Source organism: Chroicocephalus ridibundus, chromosome Z (genome assembly GCF_963924245.1).
Source record: "Chroicocephalus ridibundus chromosome Z, bChrRid1.1, whole genome shotgun sequence".
NCBI classification, from domain to species: Eukaryota; Metazoa; Chordata; class Aves; order Charadriiformes; family Laridae; genus Chroicocephalus; species Chroicocephalus ridibundus.
In genome coordinates this window covers 65805601-65826991 of record NC_086316.1, presented here as the reverse complement: position 1 = coordinate 65826991, position 21391 = coordinate 65805601, and the positions used below count along the sequence as shown (strand labels likewise).

The window sequence follows — 21391 nt, the reverse complement described above, 5'->3', positions numbered from 1 at the left end:
AGTCAAAGGAAAATAAAACCAGCACTGTAAAATCAGAAACTCTGTGAGTTCCTCAGAAAACTGGGAAATCTATCTGCTTAGATTCTAAAAGGCCCTGTTTTGTTTGGGTAATGTAATTCAAGTGTCTAGTTTGGAGACAAGGAGGCTGAGGGGCAACCATGTTGTTCTCTCCAGCTTCCTGAGCAGGGAATGTGGAGAGGGAGCTGCTGAGCTCTTCTCCCTGGGATACAGTGACAGGACACATGGGAATGGTTCAGAGCTGTGGCAGGGAAGGTTTAGACTGGAAATTGGGAAGCATTGCTTTACTGAGAGAGTGTGCAAACCCTGGAACAGGCTTCCCAGAGAGGTAGTTAATGCCCTGAGCCTGTCAGTGTTTAAGAGGCATTTGAACGTTGCCCTTTATAATATCCTTAACTTTTGGTCAGCCCTGGAGTGGTCAGGCAGTTGGACTAGATGATCACGGTAGGCTCCTTCCAACTGAAATACTTCTATTCTATTCTATTCTATTCCATCCCGTTCCGTCCCATTCCGTGCCGTTCCATCTGGCAATTATGCTTTCTGGTGAGACTGTTTTTCTCAAAAGTTTGAGTTTAAAATTACAATGAAGTCATTAGAATTGCTAAATATGATTATGCATATGCTAATCACATAGCTCTCAACCAGTCTGAGCTAAAAGAGACGAGACCAGGGGCCAATCTAAACATCAATTCAGCTAAAATCTAATTTAATTATCCACTTTATGCCAGAGCTCCCCAAGAAGAGAAGGCAAGGATAAGGGTACTGTACTTGAAATAATGTAAGGTTCATAGATTAATCACACCTGACATATTTAACTTGTTTTTACAACTCTAATAATATGGTCTTAAACTGGAACAACATAAAGGTCATGATTGGTTGATGTGCATTAAACTATGTCAGCTGCTGAGACATTTTCAGGGTAAATAAATATTCCTTGTCAGAATAACCTGTGCTCCCTTAAATTACATTTCTCTCATCAACGACCAGGACATTGAAGTGTTCTTGGTATATCCTTTTGATATGAAGCCATAGTGCAGAGGTGTTTAGTGACAAGCAAGAGAAACACCTTTAGTTTAAATAATATATTTTCCAGATGAAAACCCACTCCAAATTATATAGTAGATTATATTCTTGTTTCAATTTGGCATCTTTAACCTTTCTTTCCTTTGTGAAGAGATTGTATCAGTGCTGTCGGTGTTATGTAAGAATTACATCTTTTTTTCTTGGTCTCTTCAATACAGTTTAAAGACAAATTAATAGACAAATCCTATCTAGGTGTAGATAATTCCAGCAGCGTATTGATGACAAAGGTATCTTTTTGTTATAGAGGGCGTGTCCTCTGAATTTTTCCAAAAGGAAACTAAAATGATTAAAAGCCAGAAAAATAGATTTTCCAGGGTCTTGTATGAGTTGTTAAATAAAGATCAGCTTTGCAAGAACTAGAGAAGTCATGCAAAGTCTAAAACTCTTGGAGCCAAATTCTTGGTCTTTCACAAATCACCTTTGTGTCACAAGCTGTCTGGGTGCAGCGGTGGACTCCCATGCTGTAAAAAAACCTTCCAGCACCTGATGGCTGACATAATCTGTCCTGTGCCACCTGTCCTCCCTCCATCTTTCCCTTTAACAAAGAAACATTTTGATCAGGTTCATCTGAACGTGTTGAAGATGACAGAAGAACTGACCTGGAACAATGTTGTTCTTTAGTGATTCTGGCCAGCAGACCACACTGCTGGGTAAAATACCCATCATTGTAAAGCTAAATTACTAATCACTGTGATCAGGCCCAAAAAAAATTAAAAACTAAGATGATGGGGAAATCAAAGATCTCACACACAGTCACATATTAAGGGAGTGTTTGATAATGACAGACTGTTAGAGGGCAAAGGAGTTAAAAGTGGAAGAAAGCAGAGTTTGATGGAAACTGTCCTGCAAAAACAGCTCTCAGTAATTCTGCGTCAGGGAAAAGATGGTGGCATTCTGTGCTTTTGATACATCACTGGTGAAGTTTTCCAGAAAGGACCAGGGCTTTTTCAACTAAGCCTTAGAATCTTAAAATACCTGCCTAAGGTATGGTATACAAAGAGCTACTAGAATTTCATTAGGTATCTTTACTATCTGCCCTAGAAGACAGTGTCTACCACAGTCATAGAAAGAGGAGACAGAAGTTACCTACAGATACTGCACAAGGAATCTTCCAGACAGCTCTAAAGAAGCATTATGTTGACAAGGCAGGAGGAAACTGTTTTAGCACAGACCACACTGCAGTCCAATACTTTTATTCTGCAGGTTTTCTAAAGCACTAAGCTGTGCCTTTTACCGGCCCTCATGAAGTTCTGAATCAGATTGAACTTCAGCCATGGCTGAACTCTTCCAGAAATATTGCATTTATAGTTACTTGCTTAAAATATGTAAAATGTGGCTTGTTCCATGTTGCAGATTGTCACTTTTCCTTTTTACAGGTAATTGAGATTTAAAACATTTTTATGTAAAAAGCATAAGTTGATAGTTATTCTAATGAGCCTTTAAACGTGTTTTGTAAACTTAATATTCTGCACAGAAATACATTCTTTTACTCCTGGGAAGGAGTTATTAATATTTAATAGGAACATTCCTGTAATTTGTTCCAAATGAGAGAAACTTCCCTGCAGATTTAAACACAAGGAAACACAAGGAAAAGCATAAGTGGAGAGAGAGTTTCTGGCAAGAGTGCTTGGTTTATGGCTTTAAAAGGTCCTTTGTAACACTAATTTGTTTTTCTCCTAGAGCGGGAGAGTTACAAAACTGTGCATCTAAAAAAGGCCCAGAACAAAAATGTGCTAAGCTCGGTGTTGTCATGAGGAAAGAATTATGTTCATAGCTCTCAATAGCTAAGTGGTACTGTTAGCTAATCAGTGGACAAGGATTTGCGTCGTATTGTAATATGATGATAGTATTATGCAAATTTGTTCAGAGCAATGAGCCACTAACATAGCAGTATTATCAAAATGGCTGGTCAAACTTTTCTCTACCCATGGATCCCAATTCATCCTGCGTAATAAGGGCAAGTTAATTAAATATGAGTAATGAATATTAATAGAGAAAGCTGTCTTCCAAGATGCAGAATAGGACAGAATGACAGGGGAGAGAGAAAGCTGAAAGCTTATTATTTGTTTTTGATGAATAACAAGTTCTAGAGAGAAGTAGTTAATCCAAAAGATCTATAAGTATATAATCAAAGTACAGAAATGGGAAGAGGGAGAAGGTACTCTGGCATTCCAATATACTTCACCATTGTTCTCTGTTTTTGTGATAATAGTCGGCTTGACTCTTAAGTCCCTGAACTTATAGCTCAGTGTTTTTCTCTCTTTGCTAAATGAAAGGCAAATGCCTTTAAAAATGGTAGATCAGACAAAATTGTAAAAACTTTAGTATAGTTGTAAAAAAAACCCACCAAAAATGAAATCTAAACAAAACAAAAAATCCAACACCCCACACATCAAAAAAGCCTCAACAAAACAAAAACACCCCAAATTTATCACAGGGCAAGAAAACAACTATTTTTAGGATACCAAGTGCTTTGTGGATGGAAGAGACAGTTTGAAATAATGGCAAGTTGCAAATACCTGTAGCAGTCACCAAAGCCAAGTGAGACAAGGACTGAAGGACTGTTTAGTGCCTGCTTCAACTATGGGTGAAACAGCTCTGCTTCTTATTTTCCTAATAGCCATAAGTCTCACAGCATTAGGATTGACTCTGTTGCAACCTGTCGTCATCCCACGGTAAGTATAATGGGCACTGTTTGTTTAGCGTCTAAGTTACCAAGTACACTCCTGGAGCTTAAGAAGACTTTCGGTCAAGTCTGAATATTGTCCATGGTGTCAGGTTTCGAAGATTACCATTCCTTGTAACGTTATAGATCTAATATTCCTTTGTGTGCCGTTCACTCAAAAGGTTGTACCGATTCTCTCAAGCTTTCCCAGAATTCAGTGCCAGATGTCAGCATTCCAAAATTATTTTAGTTTTAGTAAAAATTTTGTTCTTAATACAGCAGCTTGAGTCCATATGAAATGCCTTTTGTTTTTTCATTATGCATTGGGACACATTTTTGGTCTCTGACTACAAAGATTTAAACAAGATTAAAAAAAAAATTGCTGTTCTTGTACAATCACAGGACTCTGGGAGCGGGAGCTTTAAAAACAAAATAACTGCTGCTACCTGTATGATAACAGCTGCCTGTAGAACAAACGTCCTTATCTTTTTTTTTTTATGTATATACCTATTTTTTCAGAATGGCTCTCTGGTTGCTTCATTTTTTTTCTGAAAAATATGAGGAAATTTTTACAGTCTGATTTACTAGTATTTAAAAATAATACAAATAGAGAGTTATTCAACTGATTTTTCCCTAACTGTAGCTGCCGGCTGGGCTGCAACATTCATTTGCCTTTTATTTTTACTCATTAAAAAATACTTGCATTATTACATGAAGTGAAATTAGATTTTGTAAATGTATTATTTCCACTATAGCTTTTTGGCAACTGTACTTAGTGTTTGATTCTGCAACACTTTTCATAAAATAAGAAAAAAAAAGATCTTGAAAGCAAAACCTGAGCGTTTCCAGAAATATAAATTCTTAATACCTAAGATGAAGCTTAGTTAAAATGTAAAGTGGTACTTCAATTAATCTGGTTTACTTCTGAAGAGAATGCCAGGTCCTACTGATCTGACAGATGGTTTATAAAGTATGTCTAAAGATGGGGAGGAAGGACAAGAGGAATTGATCCTCACCTCAGTAACCAAAGTGAAGACAGGAGGAGGAGGGAAAGCTGCAGCTCGTGGCAGAGGGAGGCATGCACTGAAACGGCAGTGGGCTCAAAACTTGTGTCCGGAGCCTATGGCAGCTGAGGTCAAACTAGGCTGGGCTTGAAAGGAGGCAGTGATACTACTGAACTGCAGAGAATGAACTTTTTGTACAAATCTCAAAATAAAGGAGGAGAGACAAGAAAGAACAGGAAAGAGGAAAACCAGAAGATTTAGACGGAAACGAACTTCAGGCACAGTCACCAGCTGCATGGATGGACTGAGATAAAGCAAATCTGGAAGTAAAGTACTTTTGCAACCCCAACTTGGACTTTCTAGGAGCCAAATTATCTCTCTAATGCAAGCTCTGCCCCACTTTCTGCCTGCCAGGACAACCCTCCCAGGCCATTTTTTACTAGCTGCATTTGGAATAATGTTGCTCCCCACCGCTCTGGCCCCAACTATTTCCAGCTGGTCCTGCCATGCTCCCACATCCCTCCCATATGATGAATGAACTGTCAGCTGTGATTTTGGGGTGACTTCTAGGGACTAGTATATAGGTCTAGCAGATGGGTACTGGCAAGCTGAGTAGCTGGCTTTGCTGTGCTCCAAATGTTTTTTTGGTATACACATATGTATGTATATTTCTAGAAACACATGCACACACGCACATATATGTGTACACACATATGTATATAAAAGAAAAGAATTCCAGGGAAATCAAAGCCATGAGAAGACTGAAAAAAGATAGGTACATAAGCAAAGATTGAGTTGGCAATATGCAGTATTACATCTTTTGTTGCATACATTAGCTAAAGAAACTGTTTTGAACTGTGTTTTCCATTCCTAGTTGTAAATGTTCATATGTCTGTGTTTCTGTGTGCCTAACACTTTCTGTTGGAAGTGCTGTTTGTTGAGAAACGGTGCTGCCAGAATAGTCAGCTCCTCCTGTTCTAGCAGCTTTTCTTCCTGTCCTCTTTCTTTGTGCCCTGCCCAGTGGCTCTGGCTGTGGGTGCCCTTCCTGGGTGGTTAGCAGTAAGCTTCAAGTGGGTTTATGCCTGTTTGCCTCCCATTTCAAGAGAACTTTTGCAGAGGTTGTCCCTTGACCCTCCCTGAACAGCTAGCTATCTTAGTGGGTTGGGTTTTTTTGTTTCTCATACTTCTGGTTTTATCCTTTCTTCCCCTAGACCCCAGGGATCCCTGTGGAAAGATCAGGGACATCTTTTGTGCTGCTCTGAAAAGAGCCAGTTTAGATTTTCATTCACTTACTGCCTCCAGTCCTTTTATGTATCAATAGGAGAAATTGGAGACATAGAGAGTCACTTTGATGGAGTATATAAATAACCTTTGTGAAGCAACAGCAGGAAAGAAACACGAAACTCATCAAGCAGTTCCTGATTGCTGTGCCAATTTTGTTTACCTTAACAGAAAATTTTGACCTGCAGAGTGAGAATTCACCCAATTCATATTTCTGATTTTAGCTTTCTGTTTGCCTTATCTTCAAATGCTGTGGACCTGCAGCAGAGATACAGACACCATCCAAGAAATCCTCCTCTGCTGCTGCCAGTTTTGTGGCACGTGACACAAGATGTATTGTGATATGAGTAAAACTCATAATGTGGGGAAGTGGATCTAAAAAGATATTTGTATGTTTAGCATACAGGACAGAAATGCAGAGGCACAGAGTCACTCAAGTGTGCTACAAAAGAAGTTTGTGTTTGCAGACTGAATTCCTTCTTGACAGACTCATTAGAAGTTCTTGCTGCCAAATGCTGTTTGCTTTCACCTTCAAAACTGTCTGCATTAATAATGAGCAACTCCACTTGGAAGTTATTTACATAAAATAATGTTCCTGTCAGTAGGGGAGTGCTAAGCAAGAGTGGGAGGGAGAGCACACACTCAGCAAATGAATTCAAAGGCCTGATTTAACATATTGCTCAAAACAATTGGTATAGTCTAAACTGGTGTGGCACATTCTGGATGAAGTCTAGCTTAGCAGGACTTGACAGTAAGGGGGATTTACTTCTGCTAAGTTAACTCAGCTAACTGTACTTTGCAAACCTAAATAGTTACTATTTTCAAGACTCCTATGAGAACCTTGGTTGCTCTGTTTTGTGTTTTGAGACTTTCCAGCCCCATAAACTCTTAACTTCGTGTGGAATACAGGTTCTTCTAGAGTCAGCTAGCTTGCTGTTCCTGTTTCTACTTGCACAGATGGCTATTGCTTTATATCTGTCTGTTCCTCTCGGATCATTGTTGTCAGCAGCTGGAGCATTCCCCATACACTAAGGCCTTCAGTGTTGTGGCAGTTACACAGTAATAATGAGAATCTGTAGGAAATTTCCCATAACATTATTATTAAAGGGTGGTTTCAAGGGAGAAGCACGGGACAAAAGCTTGTTCATGTGATTACTGTAAAAACAACATCTCTTCACTTTTAGCTTTATCGTACTATCAAATTTACAACTTTAACTCAAACGAACAGCCAAGGTAATCTAGAATTATCTATCTCCATACCATTTGCTACAGATATGATAAAAGAGAGTTGGCCAAATATATACCACATTGCCATCTTCACCCTGACCCAGAAACAGATATTTTGCACTCAATCTATACCTCTACCATTCCTCTTTCACTGCCTATAGGTATACATGCCCTATTCAAGATCTTTACTAATGGAAAAGCTTTACTGATCCTTTCAGCTAATAAATTTCTGGCAAAAAGCAATGAGTTTTTGTACGATGAACTTTTACATATCAGAATCTGGAGCATAAAAATGTTTGCAAAGATCTAATTTCAATTATAGGTGAAAAAAATAATTAAGAAAAAATGCTCATGGCCATGGGCTATTAGCCAGCATGCTGTATGCAGTGCTTAGAAACTGGATCATTTCTAAAGGACTGTGTCCAGTAAACCTTATCATTCTGTGATTTCATATCTAAAATCTGGTGCCTATTAAAAAAGATTCACTTAGATAAGATCACCTAACCAGAAGCTAATGGAATTGTGGGAACTTTATTAAATCCAGAATTTATTAAAGTTAATATAATATTTGAAAATATTTCTTGCATCTGCTGAGACCCTTTTTGTTTTGTTTTGACTAAGATTTGTAAAATACCTCTTTATGTCTTCTCTGCATGGAACTTTTCTTAGAGCATTCTCTCACTGTCATTCATTCCCTTCTGCTTTTCCACTCTATTTCTTTAATGAACAGTCAGTTGTCCTTAGCCAACATTACTTACATGAATGAAAACGCCCCCAAGACGATCTGTGTGTCTTGTTTTCTGCCCGTGAAAGATGGAAATGAACTACCTTGGTTAAAATGCCAGTCAATAATAGGTCAAATTTTATTCTTCCTGAGGCTTATTTTATTTAGTTTCTTTAGAAATAAACATCAGTCAGTGCAAAATACAGATGTTACATCCCAGAATTTAAACCTAAAAAGATGCTAATCAGAGTAATTCCATGGTCTTGTAAAAAAGACTAAGATAACATAGCAGCAGCCAGTAATAATACCTGAATTGGAAAAGGTTTTCTTCAAGTACAAGTACAAAACAGTACCTGAGGATAAAATCATAGTGATTTACAGATATAAATATGATGAAATATGGAAATTAGTTCTTTTTGCTCAGTTCTTCCATAAGAATAAAAGCTAATAAACAGAGAGAAAGGTCACTTACATTGTTGCATTATCTGTTTCAAATAAATTAAATCATTAGAATAAAATATAATATTTAATATTAAAGTATTTGATGTTTCTAATCTGCTATTTCTCCTGATAAAAGGTATTTGAGTTCCATAACAGGTGTACAAAAGGAGTTGTCTTTAGGACATTTATGAATATATTCTAGTCAGAATAAAATAGAGATGCTTGTGAAGGTGTAGAATACAATTTTGACAACATTGCTTACGGATATTTGGATTCATTTCTTACATGATCATGAACACTCTACTGCATAATTTGTACATCAGGGCAATTAAAATTTTAGTTGCTTCATATAGCAAGTGAATAGCAAATAATACTAACAGGAATGTGATTATTGATGTTTGAAACTAAGAAACACCACTTTATTCATGGTCATCCGTGTATACCATGTGCTGAAATACCGCATTAGAAAATCTTCTTTTTTATCATCACATTAACATAGCATTATCTACAAGCACATATTAGATGCCTGTATTGAGAGCAACCCTGGTTCCTTCCCAGATTGACCCAAACCAAATGCTTAGGTCCAGAAGAGCGTCTCCTATCACAAAATTAGTGTTTGGATCTTCATCTGCAGCTTCATTTCTCTTTATGTAAAATTATTTAAGAACTTTTATCTTGATTTGTCTTCCTTTACACACACTTTTTGTTCCCTGTAATCAACAGTGCCTAAGCCCACACTAGCTATCTTCAACACTGCTCAGAAAATAGTTGGTGTCTTGGATAGGAAGCCTCACTGGCTTATGGTTTTATTCCTAGGGCTGTCCACTCTTATCTGCAGACAGGCTTCAGTGGAAATCACCCACAGCAGAATAAGATTTGCTTCGGTAGCAGTGGACTCCTGCTTGTCATGCCGTCATATTTCCAACCATACATGTCTCTGACTGACAAACAAGCAGATAGGCACTGACAAAACTTGTTTGAAAATTGTATCTCTTCTGTACAGAAAGGCTGTGTGTTTGCTATAGGCCATATTTTCCTTCTGTCCCTCCCAGGTCTTTTCTCTAATATCGAATCAAATAAATGAGGCCAGCAAAACATGTGAGAGTAAATCTTATTCCATTAAAGAAATAGAAATAAATGGTTTTAAATAATGACAAATAATTTTCTTCTGCTAATAAATTATTTTACTCAATATTTCGATGATACTTTCATCTTATTGACAGACTATGACCTACTAAGAAAGAACTGACCTCTGAGTATCAGAATATGCACAGGTTTAGCGCAAGAGTCTTAATCCCTTAATATTCAGTAATATCACCAGAAAATTTGGGAGCAGTTCTGTTAATGCAGCTATCCAGCCTCCAGACCACAGTTGGTATAGGCTTAGCCAGCTCAGAGTATAAGCACAAAAAGTTAAGGTCTGTCTGGCCTTTCCCACAAAGACATAACCTAACTTCCTGAGAGACCTGTTAGAGTCTAACTTCTACATTAGCTTTCCGTTTTGGGTCACTGGAACTACATCAAAGCAGTAGCAGCTGTAATCCAGAATTATCAGAATCCATATATTTTACCTAAGACCTCGTTTGGTTTCAGTAATTGTCTTGGTTATGTTTTTTATTCTGTAAGTGGTTTCTGATGTATGTAGAACCTCTTTTTTTTACTTTATTAGTTTAGGAGATGAATGATATATCTGTACAGAAGGAGGTTCACTTAATCTACATTTCTGTTGTTCACAAAGCAGTACTACTAGCCCAGGAACCATTTCAGAAAATACACCAAATAAAACTTTGTTTATCACCGGTTATTCTTGTCTCTGTAGGAAGGCAGATTAAATAAATGTGTCTATTTTGTAAACTAAACTATTTCTTATCCATGCAAAAAATCTGAAATAATGAAATTAAGTTTCAAAGTTTGTTAACATTTAGTATGCGCAGATGATCTGTTAGGCAGTTACATGGTTGCACTGAAACTTTATGTATGTCTCATCTAAAGCTTTTAATGTTTAAGATACTAAATAGGTATGCTGGAAAGGGAGATAGTTATGTATTTGCTGTATTTTAGCTATTGCTGTTGTCTCACAATCTTAGTACAGTCAAGGGTGGTTATGCTAGACATTGCATATAAATGTAGTAGCACGTAGTCCATGCCCTGAAAAATTTTTAATGGAAATAATTAAGGCAAGCAGGAGGAGAAAGGAAGACTTACATTTCTTATTTTAAAAGCAATCGAATGAGATACAGAGAATGAGGGAGAAAACTGGTTTGAGGTAAGGACCTGATAGCAAACTTTTTTTTTTAATCAGAAATAGTCCTTATTTTAAAAGTACTGCCCTCCAGCTTTTGTCAGCACAGATCTGTATTGGTTCTAAAGTTGACATGAACACCAATGGCTTAAACTCACAAGAACAGAAGCATTAGACGTTGCCTTTTTGGTCAGGATGTTTCTGGACTTCAGGAACCATCTTGATCTTATAATGAAGATCTTCAGGATGCTGTTTTGTCCCAGCATTTTATGCAGGATATCTCTCTGTCAAACTGGGGAGGAGCAGGAGACAAGGTTTTTACCCAACTCTCAGATTGAATGACATGAGTCAGTGAATGACTTGTGATATATGACCTGGCAGAGGGCCATGCCTTTCTGCCTCTCTCCATTCTCCCCTCATGACAGAATGGATGTGCCTGTCCCATTACGATCCAGTGCAGATTTCTCCTTTTTCCAGTTGTTATCCATTTTTTCCCCCTTGATTAGTTTTATGAGTAGGATTGCAGGGTTGTACAATAGCTGTTGTCAGAGTTGTCTTCTTATTAAAAAAAAAAAATTATCATTTTTCAATTTATTTGCAACATGTAAATTTTTTTTTGTTATTGTTTCAGGACACAGCAGGTCAGGAGAGATACAGAACAATTACTACAGCTTACTACCGGGGTGCAATGGGCTTCATTTTAATGTATGACATCACAAATGAGGAATCTTTCAATGCTGTGCAGGACTGGTAAGTAAAACTTGCAACTGATATTTAAATAGCACAGAGAATATTTTATATCATTCACCTGCTGTGACAGCGTAAATTATTTTGGCAAACGTATTTCCAAATACAGTGCCCAAGCATTCACATACCCAAGTACACAGTGAGTGGGGCTTTTTTTGGAAATAAAATTAATACTTTAAAATGTATTGCATATAATTCACTGTAACCATTGTGTTTTCTGTGATTTTGGTGAATGTGTGTTATTCATACTACTAAAATCAGCAATGTGGCAGTGTGGAGAGTAATTGTTAAGATACCAGAAAATGTTTCTGTATTTCATAGCAAAAAAATGAGATAACATGTGTAGGGGCTCTCTTCCAATTTAATTTTTTATCATGTTGCTTGTAACTATAGCTGGTTATACATTATGCTGTCATTCTTGTCCCTCAAGAGTAAAAACAATGAGCAAACTTCATTTGAATAGCAGAACCAAAAATGGCTTGTACTCATATTATCTTGTATTACGCGAATGTCAAGATGTGTCCATAAAAGTGTATCATTTCAATCAGCTATGGGTCAGTCAGGATCCAAACAATCTAAGGCTATTTTACGTAAAGCTGACCTAAAAGGAAAGCTAGAGTTAATCTCAGTGATCTCTTCCTTTACAAGTTATTTTAATATCTGAGAGCCTCCTAGCAGTGCTCTCAGTGATATGAATAGCATTTGTCTTGTATGCTCCACATGCTCTCTTCCATGCTGTTCCCATGGTAGAACTGTGTATGAGAGAGGATTTTGTTCAGAGTTTGTGTGATTTGTTCAGTATATTTCTTTGCCTTTTTTTTTTTTTTAATATTTATTTTAAGTTACGCACTACTGTGTACTTCTTTCAGGACAGGCAAGGTCAGAAATATGTTTCACGCTTGAAGTAAAAGGCAATGATGCTGTGATGCCTGTTTCTAATGGGAATTGTTGCCCAGCCTCAGAATCCCTGAGAAAGAAAAACTTTTTCACACTCTTCTACTTATTATTGTGGTAGTAAGTGTCACTGAACCCATGGACCACCTTCCCTGTATACACCTGGAGTTTTTCTTGGACTGTGTATGCTGAGCCTGATCATTCACAACTCTGAAAATAAGAACTGAGAACCTTAGGTTGATTCTGCTCTACAACAAATGGGGTCTTGTGTTGCCTAACATTTCCTGTGTAAATGCTAGGGAGGTAGTCACTCACACTCCTCCAGGGGAAAGGGACAACTCCAGAATGGGTCCCACCTTATCCTCTCTGTCAGTTATCTATATGACTCCACACTGAATTGCTCTTATGAGCACCTTTTGTCATTTACTAGAGAATTGGTAAGATTACATGAGTAGTATAGACCAGACAACTAGCTTTTGGACAATTGAATGTATCTGAGGGGAGTCTCTGCTTGATACTCAAAGAGGAAGACACCTTTGCTCACCGTGACTTGTTACGCCAAAGGGATGTTCTGCCCATTCTATACAGCATGGTGCTGGAGGCATCGTGCTGAGTGCTTGGTGTTACACATTTGTGAGTACTGCTCAGTTCAACAGCGTGAGACACAATCTCCTGCCTAACAGGAGGTAGCTGAAAGTGTTATTCATAGATGCTGCAGCAGAAATAGGGAATCAAGGAGTACACGCAGCCTTCCAACTGAACCTGCAGCTGTGGCTGCCAACACCACTGCTTCCTGTGCATGCCAGCTGAAGCACTTTTCTTGCTTTGCCTCAGCTGCTGTTGGGCTGAGCAACAATCAGCTGTCCATGGGCTGATTCTATTCAAGCACTGGGTTAACTGGGTGATAATAGCTGTCCAGGAGCAGCTGTATTCTGCAGATCTCAGTGCCCCATCTCTGGGCAAACCAGATGGCATGCCGTGTATTATCTAGCTTCCTCCAACACAAAGGTTTCTTTATAGCAAGTGCAAATATGAGTACTTATTATTAATTTTCCCACCTGTTTGTTTTCCAGCCTCCTAGATCTAATATGGTTGGCGCTCTTTGTCTCCTGGTGAAAAGTAACATGCCTACATACCAATTAAAAAAAAAGGCTCTGTAAAGTGAAACAAGAAAATGTGTAAAAGCGATGGAGTTCTTAAATAGGTTTTTGAAATATTTTTTCCCTCATTTTTATCTAGAAGCTGTACAAGCAGTTGGTAGCTACTACAGAAATTTGGTGGACAGGAGGGATTGTGATATTACGTGCCGAGAGCTACTGAGCAGTCATCTGCATGATGAAAGGGCTGGCAGAGAGGCAGAGTGCCTCACTTGTGAGGATAAGACATAGATTTGCTTGTTATTTTTATTTTTAATTTTGTAAGCCCAGTTGCTGCCCTGCTGTTCTTCCTCTGTTTTATTCAGATAATAATTGATTTTTATTAGTCCATGCTCCAATTTTGATTGTAATTACAAAACTACGGCTTGCTCCCGAACGTGAGAGTAGTTAAAGAAAACTTGCAATTACCAATACTGCAAAAAAGCACGTATGGCTATGTGCGTGTGTCTGTGCATTTGTGAAAGATATGGGGGGAGGAAGCAGGAGCTTTTAAGCCTTTGTGGGGTTTAAAATGCTTTTCTCTGTGATAAATATGCCTCTGAAGGCAGCGGTGTCATTTTGTATATGTGCACAATGTGCCAAATCCAAGCTCAAATCACATCGGCTTCAAGGCTTGATCTAGAAACTGCACTGCGGTCAGGACAATGAATCTACAGGTGCCTTTTAGATTTGGATAAAGGAGTTTGGTTTAAAATGTGTTGGGATGATTCTTTAAAAGCAGTTAGTTTGAAGCAATTGTGCTCATATTGAAAGGTATTTTTTTCAGTCTAAGGTCTGGCTGACATTTCTCCTTTACGGCAACAGATGGATAGTCATATTTCTAGGTGTCATGCCTGGGTCACCATGAATCTATTCAGCCGTGAGAAATTCTATATCTAATTTGACTGTTAACATTTTACATTTTAAAAAAAAAATCAATATCTGTAATTTTATCTAAACCTATTTGCATCAATATATGTAACAGTTTAGTAGACAAGCATTTGTCCACCACTCTGTGAGACTGAGAAAGGGTTTTCTCTGAAAGCTTAGCTAAATCACTTGAAGGTCCAATAAATTTCAACCATATTGCAGACACTTCAGGAAACGTTCATATCTTACCTTCAATTAAAATAAAAAAAGGTAACAATTGCAAATGACACCAAAAACAAAACTTGTATCCTAAATAGAGTGGGGTTTTTGAGATTCAAAAACTTTTGGCATGAGAAATCTTGAATTGTGACTTCTGATAGTTCTGCTGTATGTACACCCAGTGATGTGTTTATGTTCAGTCTCATCCAGAGGGTGAAGCTGAGAATACACTACCAGTGCTCAAGTCCTAAAACTGTTCACTCACTTCAGAATTGCTGCCTTCAAGGGTATGTTGAACTAACCTGCGTTCTCTGTGTTCTCTGTGTTTCACACATACTTCAACAGATGCTGCTTAAATGACCCTAGCTTGGCAGACGGTTCACACTGACCTACAAAATTGACAAGTCCTTAATAGTTTTTTACCATTTGGTCATTTTTTGTATCATCTATCGTCTATCAACTTTATCAGCAGTTAGTGTAAATGTTTAAAAACCTTGATAAAATAATTGAAGAGTATTTCGCTTCAATTTCAGGTCAGTCTCTGAATGTGTTTCCTCTGAAGTGTCAGGAGTCACAGCACTGAACAGTATTCTCCTTTGCAGACACAGATTTTCAGGAGTTCACAAGGACCAACAGTTTCTGGTTTTATTCAGGGAGAATGGATGTGTGCTGAAAATCTGGCTGCTAGCAGAAACAGCAAATCAAACATGCTTTGACTCAGCATATCTCCTATGGAGCTCTGCCCAGATTTTGAAGCTGCCCTTTCCAGGAGGCTTTTTTCTTCAGGAGAGCAGCTAATGCTGCAAGTGCGAAGCGTGTATCTTACGGTAGCTGGGTGCATGTTGGTCAGTGGCTGCATTATTCCTCTCTTATACTACCACCTGTGGCATTTAAGTTTGTTAGCCCTCTCCATCATTATGTTTCTCTAGGAGCTGTTACGCCCCCTTTCCTCTTAGTGGTTTAGTCCGCATAAGTTGTTAGCTTTGTGGCAGTGGTACCTTATGGTAGAAAGGAGAGGGTGAAGGGTTTGTAATATCTTTCCAAGTGCCTTCAACTCAGTATGTTGAGTTCTATAGAAGTGACAGGAAAATAAATGCCTCTGAGTTGAAGTTAAACCTGTTTTTATAAATACAACCTTTCTAAACTTATGATGACTGCATTGGAGTCAAAGAGTTATTTATACTCAGGATATTTCTAATGCAGTGTCTCCAGATAGGTCAGAAACAGCAGGAACTTAAACCATGATCTAAAAGCCTGAAGTTTTATATTCTAGGTTAAAACCCTAGACTTGAAAGTTTGCTAAGTCTGAAGACTAGGCAGAGAGAACGTTGTGTATAGTTGTTTACACTCACTTTAAGTTGCACCTCTGCACCTGAAAACACTGTCCCAACTTCAAGTGTTTATCTGGAAATATCTTTATCTTTGTCTGGTGACTGCTGAAGGCACTGCTGTAGAGGGCTTTCTTGTGCGGGAATTCAAAATTTGAGAATTCCACATTGCTGAAGTCTCAGATTCAGGGATGCTTCCTGAGGAGGTACAGAAGACTGAAGGAACAGCTTTGAATTATTTAAGTTTTCAGACTATCTGTGTTTTGTAAGCCTGTCAAGGCCTATAGAATCAGTTCTTCCTGCATTTTTGGCTGAGGCCTATGGGAGCAGGGAGGACAGCATCCTAGTAACTTTGATTGCCCTCACTCTTTAAAAAATAAAGTATTTCTCAAAAATAGTAAGATGTATATTTTTTAATGTCCCCGTTGGAAAGGACTATGGTTACACATCTTCTTAAGAACAAAAGATGCTTCTCTTTCCTCTTTTTCTCTTGCTTTTTTTCTCTGGTGTCATTTAAACAGCTCCCACTCATCAGTCTGCTCAAGCTGATCATCACCTTTGAGAAGGAATCATGTGGCAGAAGGTACATAAGCTGCCTATTTTATGAAGGAAACAGAGGCTTAGGGCACAGAAGACAACTTGTGATTTTAAGAACTCTATTGTGCTGTGTTTACTCCTGGATTTCCATAGGAACTATTTTAAGAATTTTCAACTAATCAATATGGTTATAATGGCGTGAAAATTAAGTTAATTTCAAATTAAAGCCAACAGGATGAAATACTGATTATGTGTCCTTCGTCTGTGCCCGTAACACATGGGAGATGGTTATTGGGAATTGTGTCTGTGAAAAGACAATAGAAATGAAACAGTAGCCATCAGGTAAGACCAGAGCAGATACTGAGATGTGCAACATGAGTTCAGCCATTAAATGAAATGTGGGTTTTTTCCTATAGTATACATGGCTTGAATTAAATTCTTCAAAGTATCAGTTGAGATTGTTTTGAAGCAGAACCTTAAAGAGTGACTATGCTACCATCAATTCAAGATAACACTCAGAATTAAGGCTTTGAAGCCTTAATAAATAATAATATTAATAAATAATAATTATATTAATATTAATAAATAATATTAAATGCTTAATAATAAGCATTCACTACAACATGGCATTTGGCAACTGGATTTACTCGATATGCCAGTACCAGTTGTCATTCTGGACAACATTGTGGAAAAAATTGTTCCATTTCTTTAAGCTATTAGCTTTTTCTTTCCTTTTAGCACCTCAAGTGAACTAAGTTAGCAGCTATGGCTACAATGCACTAGAAATTGTTTTTTTTGTGTTCTGTCATGTCTCTTTTGTAATAAGAGACATGATGGCATTTTCTGAATTGTCATTAAGAGAAAAAATAAAATTGGAAAATACATTAGCATCTTAATGGGCAAATATAAGAAATCCTCAAAGCAAATTAAGCCCATTAAGTTAATGTCAGCGCTGCCTCACGCACTTCTAAAGGGCATATGTTCTAAAGGGTACCTTCTTTTGCTTCCACCTCTAAAATTTCAGTCTAATATTCATACTCACCACATGCTTGATTTACAGGCAGTCTATTTTAATTTTACCTCTCAATATTGAACTTAGTTCTATCATTTAAGAAAAATCCATTATTTGCTGCATATCAGGGAACAAACGTGGAAAGTGCTTCTAGGCAAATTTAGCCTCCATCTGTCTTTGCCAAAACATATGACGTGACATGCAGCACAATTTGTGGGCTCCTGCTGCAGAGCACAAGGGCAAGCTACGTGTGCCATTCCCCGCGCCTGTCCTCAGGAGCGACGTCCTGTGAAGCTCTGTCCAGACGCGAGCTGCATCGTGTCCACTGGTGATCCACACACAAACTCAGAGTCTGCCATGCAGCTGACAGCAACCTCCACACAGCAATGCGGCTTAGAACCGTCTGGAAAAATATTCAGATGGAGCATGCTGATATTAAATGTATTAACTTGGGCTTGATGTGGACAGAGATTAAACAGATGCCTGTTTTTTTGACATAGTTACGGTTTTCAGCCAAGCAGGTGCAAGAAGTTGCACATTGGTGGGTGGTTTCGTGTCCTTCTCCTATTTAAAATGAAAGAATGAAATGATAATATTGTACAAATTTTATTCTGTGAAAAGAAGAAGGTGAAATTTAAGGATGAATATTTTGAAGGAATCACAGTTTGGTATTTTTTTCGTCTATGTCTAAGTCTTTCTTCTGCACAATGGATGAACATAAGGGGAAAGGGAACAGGTATTCTTTACAGACTTAAATATAGGAAGCAAAAACATGTTTTACAATTTGAAATATTGTTAGTGGTTGTAATCACATTAAATTTACAGTTTCCCCTTTTACTCTTCACTATTGGAAACAGACTTTTGTTAAGCACAAAATGACACTAAAATTCTTTTCACTTTTTTTCACTTTTTATTCCTGTAAGAACTAAGGCCAGTGGCAAATTAGGTATTTTTTCTAAAAAAAAATATTTTTTCTCACTCAAAATAGTATCAAGACATTTATCAAAAAGTTATTATTGGTTGAATAAATATGTTTTAAAGTATTTAAACAAAACTCTGTATTCCGGGTCAGTTTATTTAACCATTTTTCACCCATTGTTTGGTATGGAATTCCTGATGTAGTAAATTGCATATGGAAAACAATTCTCTGAGATGACATCTTTTCCCTGAAAAGTCTGTCATCAAACTTTGTCTCACAAATGCTAAACTGGTGCAAGCTCGAACCACCTACATGCTTTCCAGTTTCACAGACATACTCCAAAGTCTTCCACAATGTTTCTCCCAGGATACCTAAAAAAAAAAAAGAGTATCCTTGTATTTCATACTCAAGGGTGGAGCATATCTGTAGAGATTTGAGGAGGAAAAAAAACAAGTTTGGTTTATGCTTTTAATTACAGGTGTTAATAATTTTCAGCAGATCATTCTTAACGCTCATGACAGACCAAGAAAAAATATTAAATGTCCTCAAAATGATTCATTTGTTGCTTGAAGTTTTGCCAGAAACTAATGTATTAGCCTCTCTTATCACCGACATTGCCAAATACATAGCTTTAGGTTTGCCTGGAAAACTCTCAGTGACAAAAAAAGAACATATCCCTGTTTTGGTTTTTGTTTGTTTGTTTTTTTAAAGGCTCTTCCTGGTAACATATCTTATGTTAGGCTTACGCAGCACAGTAGCCCAGACAGCATTGCTTTGATGAAGATATTTTCTTAACTTCTTCTTTCTACTAAAACCTGATATGCATATTACACATGGAAATTTATGCAAATCCTTATCTGAGTGTTTTTTGTCTTAAAAATAGTAAACCTTTTATTTAAAAGTTCAGACTTCATCATAAAGTGTTCTCAGTAGGTTTACTGCCAAAAAATAAACGATTCAGGCATTGTAGCTGTTAATCAGGAAAGACAGCTGTTAAGTTTTCATGACATTTTTCATTCTTTCCTATTTTTATGCCCTTAGACCATAGAAAAAACACACTTGTGGAACTGAAGATATCCTGTGGTTCTTGGTCCTATTGACCCTTCCTTTCTTTCATTTTACTGTGGGACTAAGCACTTCTGCAGAAGGTCCTGCACCCCACTTGAACCTCCTTCACTATAGATTTGCCATCTTCTTAGGTACTAGGCAGACACTTTGTATCAGGGTGTTCATCCAACTGTCCTCAGCTGCATCAAACCACATTAATGCTGCCAGTGGGGAGTATAATAAGAAAAGGGAATAAATACTGCCTGGATAGAATTCTCTTAGGTTGCTCCATGTCTTTCTTTTCCCTCAAATCTGACATCAAGCAGCACAGTCGTGAAGTCGTTGATAGCAATCACTCACACCAGTCTTGCTCACTGGTGGCTGAGTGGAGCTCCCCAGTGGAGCTGATCTCAGTAACATGCTTCAGGAATTCACCGGCAGGATAGACACCCTTGACTTCCACTGGACCTAACTGCCCCAGTGAGTGGCTTAAATAACTGCCCTTTTTTATTTTTTTCTTTCAGCTCACATGGTAGTTGATTAGGACTGCTGTTGGCCATAACTAGACGTGACTTATTGCAGGATCATGGATTGCAGCCTTTCTGTTAACACCAGTTGCAAACTGGTAACTACATCATGAGTGTGACTGCACCTCTTCTACAGACCCCACTCCTACAGATAAGGGCTGCGGATAATTAATCTGGGGATTAATTTCTTCTCTTCTTGCCACAACTGGGCAGTGGTAAGGAAGGCTGTATCACTCCTTTTCTAGGCCCATTTTCCTCACTCATAAAAATGTGTCCGTCCAGTCTTACATGAAACCACTAAAGTCTTTCATTTGGGAAAACATGACAAACCAGCAAATTGTGCCTGGCTACTATCTACATCTGGCAAGAAGAGAGGTATGGCTTAACTCTCCCTATGCTTCAGTTCTAATTCCCAGGAGTGTATGTATGTGACACAATTATCCCCTAGTTTGTGAGTTTCTGCCCATTGCTTTTTATGATCACACAGCAATAAACGGAACATACATACCTATTTCGCAGCCTGCTATCTCTCGGCTAGGAACTGAGCTGAACATCAATAATTAATAGCAATAGTACAGATGTGGCAGTGTGAACATAAACTCACTTTGTTGGACTAGAAATTTCACAGTGGAGTTTCATGGCACGGCTGATGAGGCAATATAGATAGTCAGCCATTCAGAGAATGCTTGTTATCTAATGCAGTGTCTTCTGTTCTGTACCAGATCCTGCCCTTCAGATATGGTCACTGAGAGTTACACTGAGGTAGACGAAAGAAAACCAGATGATCAGATTAACATCTAAATGCTGCCGTGCTGAACAGCTATCCATTAATTAGACTATGCTAAGATACTCTTAATTAGATTGTCAGTTTTGTCTGCTTTTTCCTGGACTGTATGATAACGCTTTTATTTTTCAATAAGTTAAAGTGGAAAATGGCTCTTAGAGATCAGTGGTGAGCTGCTGGAGCTTATTAGGAAGATAAACAAACTTAAGCATGGTAATATAACCATATGCTAAAGGAGGTATATGAAAGACTGATTCCAATATTTAGTCTAGTCTGTCTCTATTTTATAGAGAGACACAGACAGTAGCAAAATAAACAAAACCTGGCATGTTATCATCAACTCACAATATTTATTTTTGTTAGTAATAAATGTCATAAAATCTTGTGGCAATGATAGTTTTTATTGGCTGAACCGTAACTAATATACTCTTTGTCTTCCTGTAACCGTGAATGTTGACAAAGTTACATTATTGCTTAGCATTCCCAAATGAAAGCTCTGCTTCCAGCCAGCAACACGTGAGTCTTATCAGTGACTCAGTAATGTCCCTAAACAGTTCCCACTCCCAGCTCAAGTTGCAGAAGGTGTACTTTTCTCCATACTCTAATACTCTAAATCTCTTATTCTTAACTTCAGAGGAATATCATGACCCCTGCACCAAACTGAAACCTTGAGATTTGCTGAAGGA

The 21391-nt window shown here is 37.9% G+C and overlaps 1 protein-coding gene across 1 annotated transcript in view; it reads left to right on the top strand.

Annotated features, from left to right (window-relative positions):
• The window catches only part of RAB3C (RAB3C, member RAS oncogene family), a 132381-nt gene that overhangs the window by 54992 nt on the left and 55998 nt on the right, over window positions 1-21391 (top strand). Inside the window, exon 3 of the mRNA XM_063320168.1 lies at window positions 11317-11435. Coding sequence (XP_063176238.1) covers window positions 11317-11435 — 119 coding nt within the window. The remainder of the gene's footprint in view (window positions 1-11316; window positions 11436-21391) is intronic.